This window comes from Podarcis melisellensis (assembly GCF_964234715.1).
Source record: "Podarcis melisellensis genome assembly, chromosome: Z".
In the NCBI taxonomy this organism is placed as follows: domain Eukaryota; kingdom Metazoa; phylum Chordata; class Lepidosauria; order Squamata; family Lacertidae; genus Podarcis; species Podarcis melisellensis.
In genome coordinates, this window is record NC_138547.1 from 32,379,216 (window position 1) to 32,396,535 (window position 17,320).

A 17,320-nucleotide genomic window follows, 5' to 3' on the forward strand; every position below is an offset into this window, starting at 1 on the left:
TAGGGAGCTGTTGCTAAAGCTGAGATCCCGAGGTGTAGTGCTTAATTCTGATTGAAGAGCGAGGGAGTCCTTTCCTTTCCTTCTTCCTGTAGGAAGCATGGGAGGCTCTTCTGTTAACATGTTGGAGGAGTGTGGCCAGGAGATTCAACCACCGGTGGAAGAGGAAGAAGAGAATGTCGAGGGAGAGGATGAGCTTGCCCTGAGGCATCGCAGGCTGAGAAAATCCCACCGCCTCTCCCCCCACTCCAGCTGCAAAGACTGGGAGCAGTCACGGTCAGAGAAGAGCAGTTTCCACACACGCAAGAGTCAGGGGATGCCGTGGCAAGTGGATGCCACTCGGCAGCTGTGGAGCCGCAAGGAGGCGGAGGAGGAGAGCGGCCACATCAAGAGGAAGAAGAGGAGGAGGCAGAAAAGCTGGAAGTACCAGACTGGAGAGTACTTGATAGAGCGGGAGAAAGAGGAGCACACGAGCTGTTGCCATAAGCGGCGGAAAATGAAAGCAGGTAGCAAAGGGGAGCCACCGGGAACGGGCACAGGGCATGGCTGCAGGGCAGGGATCCTCAAGGCGGCAGCCCTTGGTGCAACTTCTGCGCTGTCAGGCTAGTGTTACTTGGTCCTGTGGCAGCTTCACATTTAACAGTTCACTTAGTCGCCATGGGCAACCAGGAATCCCATGCAGGCGAGTGAGTGGGCTTGCAAAGGAGGCATGGACCTTTCTGCCTCTCCTCTGCCAACCTGCTTGGCAGAATGCAATTCTTAAAGAAAGCATAGCCCATGTTTCTTGCTGGCCGTGGGGCAGGCTGGTAAATAAAAAACACAAATTTGTGGGCTGAGCCAGTCCATGCCAGTACCTGTGACTGGGAGGGTTGTAAGGGGCGGAGAGGGAAACATCGTTCATCCTGTGTGCCCCCACTGCTGACAGTGGTTGCCATCACTCTTAGTTTGCCCACCATGTTTCTGTGCATGTGCAGTAGTAATAGCCCATGGAAACAGTGTGAACTTGGGACTGGCGGTCTCCCTTCCTCGGGTCTTCTGAGGTTTTGCCAAGCATTGACCATGCATTTTGAACCATGTGGTGCAGTCTGAAGTTTGTCATCCTGCACTAAGTGCTGCACAAACTGCACACAGCTCTGCCTGTGCCTGAAGCACCCCTGGTGGATACCCATCCAACTTCACTTCCCTAGAGGTTGTCCAAAATAGACCTCGCCAGCGTCTTAGCCTGCTTATTTGTTGCTGAACGGCTGTTAAGTCTGTGGAGTGCCCTTTGAACAACTTATGCTGCAGCCGTCTCCTCCCTAGAATTTAAAAGGCAGTGCTTTACCAGAGAGGAAATAACAAGCAATTGTCCCTCTCCTTTCTGGCATCTTTTTTTAAGAAACATAAACAAAAACAAAAGCCTTTTAGGCCATTGGAAAGAAGAGGGACAATTGCTCTTGCAGGCTTGCCAAATTAATCCCGCTGTCGGTTGCAGGAAGGCGTCCCTCTTCAGCCTGAGTGAGGACAAGTCTTCCGTAGTGGCACGGAGCAAGGCACAACTGTCCCGTTTGCCAGCTGCGGTAGCCACCAGGGGGCGGCTGCTTCGGCTTGGGCTTTGCTAGCAGGGGTGGAAAAAGCTGCGGAGTGCTTTGCGAAGAGCTTAAAGGCCTGGAAGCCTTAAGGGAGGACAGGGCCGCATGTATTGTGGGAAAGCTCATTAAGCAGGAGGAAACTACGTAGACCTTCAAGCACAGCTTCCCTTTGGGGCGATTGTGGACGTCTGCAGTGTATCTAACGGCATGTGCTGCCAGTGTTGGGTCCATCCACCAGTCTGCTTCTCTCTTCGTCCTCGTTTGTATGCTAATTCTTTGCTTCTGGTCAAAGGTATCAGTTTCCCAGAATCCTTTGCTTTTGCAGTTCTCTGGCCCTCTGGCCCATCTTCCTTTCAAGTTGTTAGCAAAGGATCATGTACGTCGGTGGCATAATAATAAATGCAATAAAGCTATGGAACTCGCTGCCACGGTAATGTGGCAGTGGCTCAGAATAGAAGGGGGCTAGGGAAATAGGTGCGGAAGTGGAGCAGTTGCTTAGCAGCACTCCATAGACTGAGGATACTGGACAGCTTCCTCTGACGTACCCACGGCTGGCTGATGGTATGCAAGGGGAGCAACCAAGAAGCTTGCTCTGAAACCTCTGCTCTTCCTTTCTTTTTCTACTCCCCACTTCTGTTTGCATGTTCGGGAGCTGATTCTGAGCCCTCCCGGAAGGGCTTCACAGGGATGTGTGCATTTGAGCCTCCTTTGTTCTGTTTAATCCTCCTCTGGCTTGCCTTGCAGACTTCAGGTACCGAAAGCACAAGGATGCTGTGCCGAGCAAAGGCTCAGACCTGTGTTTGAGGAGCAGGCTTTCTCCAGCCCTCCAAGGACACCTGGATTTCCACAACGGATTCCTCTTGGATCACCCCGACTCGGCTCCCATCCAGGATGTGCTAGAGAAACCTTCCGGGAAACGCAAATGCAAAACCAAACACCTCTCAGGCATCTGTGAAGAGGGGAAGGTACAGTATTGCTTAGGAGGTGCTGGAGTTGATTTCGGGATAGGGTTAGGCGGGTGCTGCACCCAGGGCTCTGTGGGAGTCTGAGCTACAAAACCAGGCTCAATTGCCAGTTAAAAGGTTTAGCTAGCAGTTGCTGGGAAATAACTTATCTCGGTTGCCTGGGGCCTTGGGAAGTTGCCACTTGGTATTGCATACCAAGGATGGGCAACCCATAACCCTCCTGGCTGGGGTAGGAGGGAGCTGAAGGGCCACAGGCAGCGTATCCCTCTTGTCAACAGTATTAATTTAAGCATAACAAAGAGTCTCATCCTGGTGTACAGCTGCTCCCTCACTTCATAGGATCTGCCAGCATTTTTCATTTTATTTTAAAGGGCTCTCAATATGATCAGAGCAGAAGCCAGGTGTGTATGTGTTCAGAACCCAGATTGGCAATCTGATCTGCCCTCCTGTGCACAATGCAAAGGCAGAATGGATTACTGGGAGCCGAATCCAGCGTTTGGGAGTCCCAGTTTTCTTTTCTTTTTTTAAGATTTAACAAAATGTGAGCGATGCCTGTGAGATCCCAGTAAACTGGGCTAGTGTTGGAGAGTGTGATTTACACTGCTGAGATTTCCGGACTTCCATATTGCATATCATTTTCTGCCCTTCTCCACAGCTAGCAGAAGCAGAATTGAGTGTGCATACAAAAGTAAACATGTTATTGATGTAAACTGTGACCTTGTGGAATGCAAGCTTTTTTTTTGTTTTTCTAGAGGTTCAGAATTCTTCTTCGCTTAGCCCTGTTCTGACACTACTCTTCTTCCTCCCCAATCGTTCTCTGTGTTCCATTTTTTTTTTTTAAAGGCCAAGGCACGTCTGAGCCAGTCCAAGACACGCTCTCCAAAGAAAGCTCGGGAACCCTGCTTGTTGAACAAGCCCCGGCAGCACAAATCAGAAAGAGCCCCCGAGTCCCCCGCAGCCCCGCCGGTGCCCCCTGAAGCTCGCCGACTGATTGTGAACAAGAATGCCGGGGAGACACTGCTGCAGAGAGCAGCCCGGCTTGGCTACAAGGTGGGTGCCAGTTCTTGCAGGGGGCGGGGCGTGGCAGATAGATAAACAGCAGGAGACAAGTGCTGCCATTATTTACTAATCTTGGGTTGGGGGTTCTTTCGCCAGGATGTGGTGATGTACTGCCTGCTGAAGGAAAACAACGATGTCAACCACAGGGACAACGCAGGCTATACAGCCCTGCACGAGGCCTGCGCTCGCGGCTGGGTGGACATCCTGCAGCTCTTGCTGGAGCATGGTGCAAACGTGAACTGCAGTGCACAGGATGGCACCAGGCAAGTCCACCGCTGCTGAGGAACCACAGTTGCCAGGGGCTTGGCCAGGGGCTAAGTAGTCCGCTGACTCTGGGCCTCATTTGGCACGTTTTAGCTTCTGGATCTGTAACATTGACGAGTTAAGCCAGTGAGAGCTGCTGTGGTGCAGTACTTAAGAGTGTCAGATTTAGGGCAGAGGAGAGTCAGGTTTCATTGCCAGCTTCAACTGTCTGCTGAAGTGGAGCTGCTCTCTATTTTAAAATCCCTGCACGTAGAAAAATAGCATGCTAGGGAGAAGCTCAGCAAGAATCCCTCTGCGGTCTTGAAAGCAGTCCAGTCCAGGCCGCACCCCATGAGAAAGATGCGATGGATGGGCTGTCTAATGCACTCACCTACCCTGAGGGGCAGAGGTTCTGCAATGTCCCAAGCCCAAAGTGGCGGTGCCTGGAACTTTTATCGAGTAATTCCGGGGACTAAATTGTCGTCCCACGTACTTGAAAGGCATGTGCTTTGCCATTGAGCTGTGGCTCCGTCATGTCTGGTACTTCTTTAAATCCTTGCAGCTTAGGATAATTATTTATTAATAATATGGCCGTTGCTCAGTTACCAAGGACAGACCAACAGTGGACATTTCTCTATATTCATTTCTCCCTATTTAAAATATGTAGCAGAGCACAGGACCCTTCCACCCACCTCAGCATATTGTTTACGCTGGCTGGCTGAGGCTGTCTGGTTTTTCAGACGAGTCTCTCCCAGCCCTACCAGAAGCTCCTAGGGATAGAACCTGGAACCTCTTGTAGGCAGGCAGATGCTGAGCTTACCGCCTGTCATTGACAGAGAGTACACAACACTTCACAAAAAAAGCAAACAGGAGGGGTAGGGTCCCTTGCAGGTTCCTTAAGGGTTCCCTGATGGCTGGCCTATGGGGAAGGCCAGGGAGGAATGGGTGATCCCTGCTCAGCTCCAGCCTTTTGACTCTGTGAAATCCGATTTAAAACTCTTTGTCTCTTGGCAGGCCTGTCCATGACGCTGCAGCAAATGACAACTTGGAGATCATGTGGCTCCTGCTGTCTTACGGTGCTGACCCAACCCTGGCTACATATTCGGGGCAGACTGCCCTGAAGCTGGCCAGCAGCGAAAACATGAAAAATTTCCTTAATGGTAGGTTACCTTTTGCCAAAGGTAAGGCAGCAATTTTATTCCCCTGCACACAAACACACACCCCGGTCATTGGATACTAGATATGATGTGTGCGTTTCTGCAGTCGAAAATGAACATGGGTTTTGCAGGGAAAGTGCCTGATTTGCACTAAAGGACATCATTCTGCAGGATATATGCATGTTTCTTTGGGTTGATTCTGGTGCATAGTTTTCCCTCTAAGGAGGGCTTTGGACGGATTCATGTTGGAGGGCTCTACCTTGAAAACTTTAGACTAGAATCCTACATGAATATTGCTAGAAGGTACTTGTGAGCAAAAGACGGAGATTTTTGCTCCATTAAAGGCTTGCAAAGTTCAATGTGGATTTATCATAACATCACAATCTTTCGTGGTAAATCCACATTGAATTATGTCTTTAATCCAGGGTTCCCCAAACTTTGGTCTCCAGTTGTTGTTTTTGGACTACAATTCCCATCATCCCTGACCACTGCTCCTACTAGCTTGGGGTGATGGGAGTTGTAGTCCAACGACAGCTGGAGGCACAAGTTTGGGAAACCCTGCTTTAATCAGTTTTTATGGCAAGGATTGTGGAACCTTCATCCTGCAGGCCAATTTTGGGTCCAGTTTGGCCCATGAGGCCATTTCCCCTAAACGGTGCCCTCTCTGGTCAGTCACCTGACATCACTTTGATGGGTGGGTGAAATCAGCTGATGGGCTGTGCCTGCCTGTTCCCCACATAGAGCTGGTATGCTCAGCCAAAGCATCAGTATTTTAAGTGCCCTCCCATCACCTGATGAGAGAGTTTAGTTCTGCTCCTTGCGGCTTCCTGATGACTTTTTCCTTCCACAAGTTAACTTAAACAGGTGAGCAAGATTGCCTACTTAATGGTCACCCGATGGCAGATGGGTTGCCTCTGCCTACCTGTAAAAGTTCAGACACAAGGATGGGGAGAGATAAAATATCTGGCACACCAGGTCAAAAAGTCTGCCACCTTACTCTCTAGGAACCTTGCCTAAGCACCCGAAAACACATTGATGTCTCAGCTTCCTTTATTCCATTTTATCTTCTTGCAGATTACCTCTTGGATCTGCAGGGTCGAGCTGAAGGGGACCCACATACAGCCTGGGATTTTTACAGCAGCACTATAGTAGGTGAGTAGACCCCACCTACCTCTTTTCCCTGCTCCCTGGAACAACAAGTAGTGGAGCTGGTCGGCTTCCCTCCATCCTTAGAGGCAGGATGTTTGGCGCAAGGGATTGAAGTGCAGGGCATTTTTTTATTTGTTTCCCAAGCACTCTGTCTTTTGGTCTGAAACCACTTGCTCCTGAGTGGAGGAGAAAGATCTTCAAAGATGTGTTTGAACCATTTTCTTCAAAAGGTGGGTGATTTTGCCCAGTTACTGCCCTTTGAAGAAACCGGTTTGGTTGCCCCTGTGGAAGAGCCTTCAAGCTCAAGACGTGTTGGTCTCACAAGTGCACCTTGGGATGTTTCCTCCGTTCTTTCTTCCTCTGCTGGTGCCTTCCCTTCTTCAGCCTAGGCAGGGATAGGGAACCTGTGGCCTTCCAGGTGCTGCTTGACTTCCTCTTCCGTCATCCCTAACTATTTGCTTGGACTGATGGGAGTTGGGAGTCCAGCAACATCTGGAGGGCCACAGGTTTCCTGTCCTTGCCGTAGTGGCAGCTCTGGGCAAGCAGTAGGCAGCAAGAGATGGGTGACTTTTGGGGTACCTTGGGCCAGAATTCCAGCCATTCTCTGTGGGAGAAAATAACCTGCTGCTCCTGTGCCTGAGGAAGTTGGCCTCTCCCATCCTGAGAGTGGAGAGAGTGGGGAAATGAGAGGCAGTACAGTGGTACCTTGGGTTACATATGCTTCAGGTTACATACGCTTCAGGTTACACACTCCGCTAACCCAGAAATAATGCTTCAAGTTAAGAACTTTGCTTCAGGATAAGAACAGAAATCGGGCCCCAGCAGCGCGGTAGCAGCAAGAGGCCCATTAGCCAAAGTGGTGCCTCAGGTTAAGAACAGTTTCAGGTTAAGAACGGACCTCCGGAACGAATTAAGTACTTAACCTGAGGTACCACTGTATGTATCTAGGACTGTTTGTATTCTCTGTTTAAATGTGGGAAAGAGGAACCCAGCATTTTTGCATCCCTGCAGTCCAGAAGAGTTGAATTTTGTGCCTCCCCTCACCTGGTGCCTTCTAGATGCTGCATGATCCCAGCTCCCATCAACCCCAGCCAGCACTGCTGACAGTCATGAGTAATGGGAGTTGTAGTCTAAAAACAACTGGAGGGCACCACATTGGAGAAGGTAGCTCTGAAGGACAAGGATTGAGCACTGTGCATAAGTTCCCTTAATATGCACAACTTATTCCACTGTTTGGGGGTTTTTTTGTCTGTCATTTATTCTACCTTTGCTGATCCTGGGAGGGGCTGATGGGCTATGCACCCCAACCACTGGAAATCTTACATTCTGACTTCCGAAACATCAGGAGACCCAGCTTACTTGCACTGCCAGATGTTTCTCTGCACCTAAAAAGGCTAGATGCATGGGGTTTTTCCAAACAGGAGCTGTCATTCTTGCAGAGCTACATTCCTCACCCAGCCTGAGCCTTCTGCACTCCTGCAGCATTGCAGCGTAACACAGCCCCATAGTGGTCTCTACATTTCTATTGGCTTCTGCCAGCTGTTCCTCCAGGCATCTCCATGCTGGGCTTCTTTTGCAGCCCGTGGTTGGGTTGCTATGGCGATGGCTGTCCAGCAAGTGAACTGGGCACAGGGAAGGCTAGGGAGCAAGGTTGTGCGTGCAGAGTTCTTTGAGCCCCTGGCGCTTCCCCTCGCTCACCTCCCTCTCCATTTCCCGTATCCCTTGTTTCAGAGGGGAAAGATAAAATTGGCTGTGACCTTCTGCTCAACCCTCCCGGGAGCTCTGATCAGGAGGAAGATGAGCAGGACTCGGACCACCTCATGTTTGAGTTCTCTGACAAGCCGCTGCTCCCCTGCTACAACCTGGAAGTGTCTGTCTCCCGGGGGTGAGTAGTGCCAGCATCTCCTTGTTGGGAAAGCTTGGGGAGCTTGTGATAACGGGCCAGATTGTACCACCCCACTACTCCCTGGGAGAAAGAGGAGCCCTGAAGTCCAAAGACCACTGTCATTGGAAGGTGGTGAGCAGGAGGGACTGAAGGACTGGTCTGTTGCAGACAACAGCTTTTGAGAGCCTTGGAGAAAGGATGAGCGAGACGTGCATTGGCTTGCAAGTCAACTTTCCCTTTCCTTCTCCAGCTCACACAGGCACAGCAAGGTTTTGCCAGCTGCTCAAGGAGGGGAGGGGCATTCAGAGAGCCTGCTGTGACAAATGAGAGACGGGCAAACCATGACAAAATAACAGGCTTTGTGGGGGGGGGGGTACGTGATGCCTATTCTGCATATTAAGCATGGATGTGGTGGGAGCTCTGTGGTTCCAAAAGGACGGGGGTGGGGACAAGTAGGGTCGTGGCCAAGATCCTGCATCTGCAAAAGCACCATTCCAAACTGCCGGTGTTGCAGTCGTTACAATGCTGTGACCCAGATAAGGGATGCAAAGGAAGCAGATCTCAGAAGGTCTTGTGCTTTTGCATCATTGGTTCTGATTTTTATTAGGCAGAAGCTGGGGGAGAGGTGGGGGAGGGCCGCACAGCACAGAGACGAGCTACCCAGAAGTCCCACTACCTGACCCAAGTCCTGCCTCCCCCCTCCTCTGCCCAGCCAACTGCTGAGATGTCAGTGGGGACAGGCTGCAGTGTATTCAAGCATAATGGGCACCCATGAGGGTTAGAAGCATGATCTTCAAAAACAAAGCACTACCATCCTTTTCACTTACTTGCACTAGGCAGTTGTGGCCCTGGGTGATGTGAGGTGGGCGCTAACGGCTGGGGAGAGAGGTTGTGTGGAGTTGCAGCGTGAGCACTTTTTAAATAAAAACACTTGAACAGTGTTTCCCAAACCTGGGTCTCCAGCTGTTTTCAGACCACAACTCACATCATCCCTACCTAACAGGACCAGTGGTCAGGGATGATGGGAATCATAGCCCCAAAACAGCTGCATACCCACGTTTGGGGAAACACGGCACTAGAAGATAGTGCAGTTGCTCTGAGTACATTAGGGATGGGGAACATGTGGCCCTTCCAGATGTCATTGAGCTCCAACTCCTGTTGGCCCCAGCCAGTTTGGCCAGTGGGAAGAATAATGGCAGTTGCGATCCAGCAACATATGGGGGAAAAGGGTTTCCGTCAAGATGGGATGGTGTCACTTATGGGTAGGTTTCAACCCTTGCATTTAAGCTTTTAGAACATTGACTGTGGGGGTGGGAGGGTGAAATGGAGAACAGGGGAGGGATAGGCACAGAGAGCATGTCCCTACTGACCACCACACTTCTCCCCTTTGCCCAGGCCCTGCAACTGGTTCCTCTTCTCGGACGTGCTGAAGCGGCTGAAGCTCTCGTCCCGCATCTTTCAGGCCCGCTTCCCACACTTCGAGGTGACCACCCTGCCCAAGCTGGAGTTCCAGCGCCAGGTGTCGTTGAGCCAGGTGCTGGCCCCGGAAGAAATCCAGGCACACATGGCGCCCCCCTTGGCTCTGGGAGCTGCAGAGACGGTGGAGCTGGTGCGCCACGAGCCGGAGCTGGCTCGGCTGCTGGGCTCGGAGGTGATGTTGGAGGCCTGGAGCAGCTGACGGGGGGCTGGGCATTCCCCTCTGTCGGCGTCGGACTGCACTGCGAGGCAATAATCTGGACCAAGGAGAGAAGGTGGCCTTCTCGCGGGCAGGGCTTCTGTCTGCCTGGTCCTCCCTGACGAACTGCAACGGGTGCTCACCGCCTGCCCTCCTACCTTCCCACCCACCCCGGGGGTAGGAAGCTGCCGTCCCCTGTGCCCTGGACTCTGCACTCGTTCACCTGCTGCAGGGCCTCGGTGGTTCGGAAGCCTCTCCATGGAACTGCATCTCTTTCCCCACCCCCAAGCTCTACCAGAGTATTTATTTAAATTAGTATTTAATTTGTGGTGTTCTTTTTCTTTTTTGTTCTTGCTAAGTCTGTATCACTGTGATTCGGGGGAGGGGGGTGAGTGGAGAGACTGGGGACAACTTCCTGCAGCCACCATCACCTCTGGGATTCCCCTGAGTGACTAAGCTGGGGATTCCTTTCTCCTCTCCTCCACGAAATAGCGAGAGGGAGGCTATTGTTTCTTCTCTCCTCTCTGTTTTAGAGACACCCAGCTACAGTAGGAGCCAACCTTCAGCCTCCACAATAAAATATTTGAGGGGCCAGGGCCCCCCAGAGTTGAGGAGCATAACCATTCAGATGGTGTGCGGTCATCAGGTCTTGTGAGCAGCTAAGCAAGGCGACACCTCTCTCCCCCCCCCCAGTACTTTATTCAAGTTAGCACCCCTGGTTGGGTGCATTTCCCTCCCTGCCCTTTTTATCATATTATTTAGTTTCTGATGTCCAGCCAGCCACTTTTCGAAACAGAATTATTATACAGCCAAAGGCACCTGGTGGTCTCAGCTATTTTATTTGCCCCCCACTCCCTCTTTATAATTTCATCCTTGTTCAATCAGTTCTGCGGGCAAGGCAGTACAGTCTTCAATGGGGTGGGGGCAGCACAGAGAGAGAGAGAGGATCATTTGGAGGGTAGGGGGTGTGGGGGTGTGGTACAGTTTTATTGTACAGGTGCTAACAAGGACTGGGCAATCTCTTATTATTTTGGCTCTTCCCCTGCTCTGGGGAGGTTGTTTTGGGTGGTGACATTTTTGTTCTTTTGTGTTGTGTTTCCCCCCCCCCCTTCCCACTCGGGGAGCTGCATTTCCTTGCACAGCCCCAAAATCAGTTTTGCAAGCAGGCTGCCTCTACTGGCCCCCTTCCTTGGAAAAAGCAAACAGCGTTCCCTTCTCTCCGCCCCCATCTCTCTTTTCCACCAAGGCTTTGGGCCTTTGGGGCGTGTGCTGCAGCTGCTGCTTTTTCTTCTTCTTCTGATTTGTTTTAAGCAACGCTTTGGTGTCAAAAACACTTATGTACAGAAAAACCTGCATCAGGGCCTCAGTCTCCTGCCTCGTCTTTTGGGTCCGGCCTCTCTTACTTCTGAAGCCTGGTGGGCAGGGCGGGGGTGGGGGGGGGGAAGCAAGCCCCATCACAGAAGCACTTCTTCTCCGAGGGGAAAATAAGTGTTATCTATATGCCATAATGGCTGCCTCTTCCACCCATTTTTGGCAGTGAGCTGTGCAGACCAAAGAAGGCTGTTAACAACTTCCACTTGATGCTTACCTGTACAATAACAGTTGACTTTTGAAAACAGTTTCTTGCCATCCCTCCCAGGACAAAGCAAGCTGTTGCTGGTTGGGGGAAGAGAGCGCTGGGCTCTTAGTCCCAGTACGGGCCAGTAAACCAAGATCAGCAAGGAAGGGAGATGGATTTTGGCACCGATACTGTTGTCCATCACCTAAACTGTTGAACACGAAGGCGTCTTGCAGGACAGTTTTAATTTGAGAGCCTGCATTGTGTTTCTCAAAGGTGCATCATTTAAGCGACTTGTATTTTCCTGACTGGAATTCACGTCCACTCACCCCTCAGCTAAAGCTGCTGTGATTCCAGTTGTGTAAAACGGGGTGTGAGGAAGTTGAAAGGGTCAGCCTCCACATACACTTTCTCTCCCAGCTCTATCGGAACCCAATGTTCTAATTTATTTAAAGGAGGCAAGTGCTCTGCTCACACAGCTGGTTTTTTTAGGACTTAGCCCCCTTTGCCTCCTCTTTAAACCAGGAGTGGGGAATGTGTGGCCCTCCAGATGTTGGGGAAACTCGGAACACCCCAGCCAGCATGGGCAATGGCCAAGGACTCTTGAGAGTCACAGGTTCCCTATACTCACTTTAAACAGTACCAGAGTATAATTATCCGTTGCAGAAAAGTCTTAAGGCACTTTGCTGGGTTATCCCTCATACCATTCAGCTAAGGTGGGATTTGCTGCAGCAGCATCCTGTCTTTGCAAAAGTCTTCCCTGTCAGTGCTGCGCAAAGGCAAGGACTAGCTGCAGGGGGGCAGGCAGTCTGTTCAACATGGAAGGTTTTGTCCAGGGACAGGAAACCTGTGGCCCTTTGGTTGCTGTGGGTGGACTTCAACTCCAAGCACTTTCAGCCAACTTACCCAGTGGTCAGGGACGATGGGAGCTAAGGTGGCCACAGGTGTTTCCTATCTCCGATCAGCTCCATCACAGCTTAGCTGTACACAAGGTTTCTGTTATTCCTGGGAGGAGGATTGGCTTGAAAAATCTGTTCTCCCTAGCTGGGATTATCTCCCACTTTGTCTTCAGCAGTAACTCAGCAGTTAGGTTGGCTTTCTAGTCAGAAGTGTTATGTGGAACTGTCGCCTCATTTCCCAGAGTCTGCTGGCATGGGCAAAGAACCGAGGGTGGGAAGTCAAGGCACTCCTATTTGACGCAGGTATTGGGCAGAAGGCAATGCCTGGAGGAGAAAAGATGCTGCTGCAAACTGAACTGGGATGCACACACAATCCTTGTTGGGCACAGCTGTAGCTCCCAAGGGACAAATCTTGCCGTTTAATCTAGAAAAGCATTTATTGGCTATTCACTGGAACAAGGAGGCATGGTCCCTACTCTGTAAGGCAGGAATAGGAAACTTGTAACCTGGCCATACTGCCCAGGGCTGATAGCAGCTGGGAGTCCAACATATGGCCAGTCACAGGTTCCCCATTTCTGTTGGAAGAAAGGATATGCATGCCAGATGAAAAACTACCCAGTAACCTAATCATGGATGTGAGCCTCATTTAAATTTCTCCCTCCTAACTGCTTGGGATCCAAGCTGGGGCCTAGCATGAAGCTGTAGCCAATTATTACACGGTAGACTAGAATCCCCCAATTGTTTCCCATGCAGAGCAGCTGACTGGATTGGGTGGCAGCAAGGGTTGAGAGGGAATTCAAGGACGTCATGTGCCACCAGCAATGTGGAAGGAGGACACAAGATAAACCACTCCCCATGCCCCGTATCAGCCAATGAGCTGCAAGGGAGAACACTGGTGTGTGACAGGCTCAAAGAGGGCATGGCTTGTCCTCACTGGTCAGTCTTCAGTATATGACAGCAAACTATATATCTAAAAGGTAAAGGTACCCCTGCCCGTACGGGCCAGTCTTGACAGACTCTAAGGTTGTGCGCTCATCTCACTCTAGAGGCTGGGAGCCAGCGCTGTCCGCAGACACTTCCGGGTCACGTGGCCAGCGTGATGAAGCTGCTCCGGCAAACCGGCACCAGAGCAGCACACGGAAACGCTGTTTACCTTCCCGCTATAAAGCGGTACCTATTTATCTACTTGCACTTAAGGGTGCTTTTGAACTGCTAGGTGGGCAGGAGCTGGGACCGAAAGACGGGAGCTCACCCCACCGCGGGGATTTGAACCGCCGACCATGCGATCGGCAAGCCCTAGGCACGGAGCTAAAAACAAGCCCTTGGGCAGCTGCAGTAGTTCGCCTGAGCTCATGAAAATCCTTCACATCGTGTGGAACATTTCAAAACAAGGGTGTTGAACAGCAGGAGCTTAAGAGTAATCTTAAGAACTGAAATGTGAAATTGCTGATTGGCTGCCAGAAGTATGCAACACCCTAAGATCAGCCTCTGTGCTTGAGGTCCTAAAGGTAACACCAATTTTTTAAAAAAGTAATTGGGAGCTGCCATGAAATTACAGGCCAGTTAGCTTAATATCTCTACTGGAAAAGCTATTGCAGAGTATTATTAGAGGTAGAATTACCAAGTGTACAAAAGAGAGAGCCTTGCTGAAAAATAACTAGCACAGTGTGTACGTCTTTGCCTCCCATACCAGTTATTTTAAGAGCGTCAATAAGTATATCTGCAGAGGTGCTGTGGTAGATACTGTATTTTCAAAACGTTTTCATACAGTTCCTCACCAAAGACTAATGAGTAAGCTTAGCAGTGATGAAATAAAGAGGATAAGGTCTTATGGATCAGCAGCTGGTCAACAATCAGCAAGCAAGGGGTAAGAATAAATGGGCTGTTCTCACAATGGAAGGCTGTAAGTAGGGCCCCCCTAGGATCAGTACTGGGACTTGAGCTTTGAACTATTATACCAATAACCTGGAGTTAGGGATGAACAGGAAGATGGCCAAGTTTACAAATGGCACCAAATTGATCAGGTTGGTAAGAACACAAAGGATGTTTCCAAACTGGGTGAATGGGCATTCAAATGGCAAATGCTATTCAATGTAAGTGAATACCATCTTATGGACCATTAAGAAAGGGATTGAAAACAACTGTCAGTATTGCAACATTACTATACACATCTGTGGAGATACAGCACTTGGAATACTCTGTACCGATCTGGTCACTGTCCCTAAGAAATACGTAGAACTGGAAGAGGAAATTTAAAAAGAATAACAACTTCTCCTCTTCCTCTGTATAAATTAAACCAAAATGGCGTTGAAAGTGTACAGCTGGAATGTTAAGGGGATGAATGATAAAGGAAAGAGGAATAAAATTGAACATATTTTGAAGAAAGAAAGCCTAGACATTATCTGTCTCCAGGAGACTCATATAGCGAGGAAACACAAAAGAGTTCTGATTAACCATAGACTGGGAAATGAATTTGTATCCTCAGACCAGAGCAAAAAAGGGGGGGTAGTTATCTATATTAACAAACAAATCGAAGCGAAACAACTATTCAAAGACGAAGAAGGAAGGATAGTAGCAGCTCAAATCAACTGGCAGGGAGAAAAGATAATAATAGTGGGAATATATGCCCCCAACGATAACAAATCAGAGTTTTATGGGAGGCTCGAAGAAAAGTTGCTGGACTACGTAGATCAGAAAATTATATTACTAGGAGATAAGAATGGCGTGGTGTCGTTAGAGCGAGATAGGCAAAGGAATACTAAGAGCAAAGAGGGGAAGTTACCTAGAACTTTTTTTTCCCTGGTACAAAACTGTAATTTAGTAGATATTTGGAGATACAAATACCCCCTGGAAAAACAATACACTTTCTTCTCAGAACCTAATGAGTCGCTATCGAGACTCGATCAGATTTGGATTTCGAAAGCATTAGTCTTAAGAACGACAAAGGTAGAGATACAGGTCAGAACAATTTCAGACCATAACCCAGTAAAAATGGAACTGAAAGGGCAAGAAAGCAGATTAAACAGATGGAAGCTCAAGGACTATCTGTTGGATGACCAAGAGATAGTAGAAAAGGCCCAAAATAGACTAAAAGAATATTTCGAAGAAAACGTAGGCAAAGGCACAAAAATAAAGGTGGTCTGGGATGCTGGTAAGGCGGTAAGGCGCGGCTTCTTTATTCAACAGAGTGCAATTAAGAATAAAAAAAGGGAAAAGGGGAAAAAAGAAATCGCAAAGCAATTAGAGGAGAACGAACAGAAATTAAGTCAAAATCCAAAAAACAAGAAAATAAAAGAAAACATTAAAGTATTACAATCCCAATACGCAATGTTGATAAACAGAGAGGTAGAATGGAAAGTCAAAAGATTGAGACAGAGGAATTTTGAATATGCCAATAAATCTGGGAAGCTTCTAGCGTGGCAACTGAAAAAAAGAAAGGAACAGAACACAATAAATAGGATAGTGGTGGAAGGAGAAGAGATAAACAAGCCAAAAGAAATAAGGAGAGCCTTCACGGACTTCTACGGAGGACTCTTTAAAAATACAGGAAGGAATATGACGAGAAAAATAGAGAGATACCTAAAATCCAAAAATATCAATAAAATCACCACAGCAGCAAAAGAGGAGTTGAACGCCCCAATTAAGACAGTAGAAATTAAAGCAATAATAGCAGATTTAAAAAATGGGAAAGCCCCAGGCCCAGATGGGTTCACTGGCAAATATTATAAAGAGTTGGAATCGGTCCTGTTGAACCCATTACAAGAAGTGATGAATAATATCCTTAAGGAAAGAGAAATACCAGAGACTTGGAAAGAGGCACTGATTACACTAATCCCCAAACAAGACTCTGACCCAGAACAAATCAAAAATTACAGACCGATTTCTTTGTTAAATATAGATTACAAGATCTTTTCAGGAGTCCTGGCAAGGAGACTAAAAACTATTCTGGTAGAAAGTATTCACAAAGATCAATCCGGCTTTTTGCCAGGAAGACAAATGAAAGACAATATAAGGAGTGTTATCAATATAATAGAATACCTAACAGACAGATGTGACAAAGAAGGTTTACTGTTATTTGTCGACGCCGAGAAAGCGTTTGACAATGTAAACTGGGAATTCTTGTTGAAACAATTAGAATACATGGAAGTGGGCACCGAATTTTACAATGGGATAAAAGCAATTTATACCGAACAAAGAGCAAGACTGATAATAAACAATGTGGAGTCGACGGAACTGATAGTAAGCAAAGGTACAAGACAGGGGTGCCCGCTGTCCCCACTATTATTTGTAATGATATTAGAGGTATTATTAAACTCTATTAGAGACAACAAAGAAATCAAAGGAATCAGAGTTGGCCAACACGAATACAAGACTAAGGCTTTTGCGGACGACTTGGTCGTAACAATAGAAGACCCACTCGATTCAATAAAAGAAGTTCTGACGGAGTTCGATCAATATGGGGAAGTAGCAGGCTTCAAATTGAATAAAAAGAAAACAAAAATAATAACTAAAAACATGCTAGCAGATAAAATTGAGGAACTACAAAGAGAAACAGAAATAGAAGTGACTAAGAAAGTGAAATATTTGGGCATATGGGTAACGTCAAAGAACATAGACTTATTTAAAAACAACTACGAAACAGCATGGAAAGGAGTTAAAAAGGATATAGAAACGTGGGGTAGACTCAAACTGTCATTCTGGGGGAGAATAGCCACGATTAAAATGTCGGTACTTCCAAGACTGCTATTTTATTTCCAGACCATCCCGGTGATTAAAGGCATAAAGATATTCAAAACCTGGCACAGGGAGATTTCCAAATTTATCTGGCAGGGGAGGAAACCGAGAATAAAATTTAAACTATTAACGGATTCTAAAGAAAGGGGAGGCTTTGCCCTGCCAGATTTGAAAATATACTTTGAGACATCATGCCTGTGCTGGGTTAAAGCTTGGATAAAATTAGAAGAGGTAGAAGTGTTAGACTTGGAAGGCCATGACAATCGATTCGGGTGGCACGCTTATCTGTGGCATGGGAAGAAGAAAGTACATAAAGATTTTGGGAATCACATTTTTAGGGGCCCTCTGATGGAAGTGTGGGAAAGGTATAAAGATGTCTTAGAACCTAAAACACCACAATGGCTGTCACCACTAGAAGTCATGTCGGT

General features: G+C 48.3%; 1 protein-coding gene across 11 annotated transcripts in view; it reads left to right on the forward strand.

Annotated features, from left to right (window-relative positions):
- BCORL1 (BCL6 corepressor like 1) overlaps positions 1-11,062 on the forward strand; it is a 44,151-nt gene extending 33,089 nt beyond the window's left edge. For 10 of the 11 annotated variants that reach the window (XM_081896848.1, XM_081896846.1, XM_081896854.1 and 7 more), the window contains 8 exons: positions 93-503; positions 2,313-2,533; positions 3,377-3,583; positions 3,689-3,855; positions 4,850-4,995; positions 6,067-6,144; positions 7,873-8,026; positions 9,422-11,062. In XM_081896848.1, the coding sequence (XP_081752974.1) occupies positions 93-503; positions 2,313-2,533; positions 3,377-3,583; positions 3,689-3,855; positions 4,850-4,995; positions 6,067-6,144; positions 7,873-8,026; positions 9,422-9,704 (1,667 nt within the window). In that variant the 3' untranslated portion in view covers positions 9,705-11,062. The remainder of the gene's footprint in view (positions 1-92; positions 504-2,312; positions 2,534-3,376; positions 3,584-3,688; positions 3,856-4,849; positions 4,996-6,066; positions 6,145-7,872; positions 8,027-9,421) is intronic. The other variant, XM_081896847.1, reaches the window with a different exon arrangement.
- Positions 11,063-17,320: the final 6,258 nt, after the last annotated feature.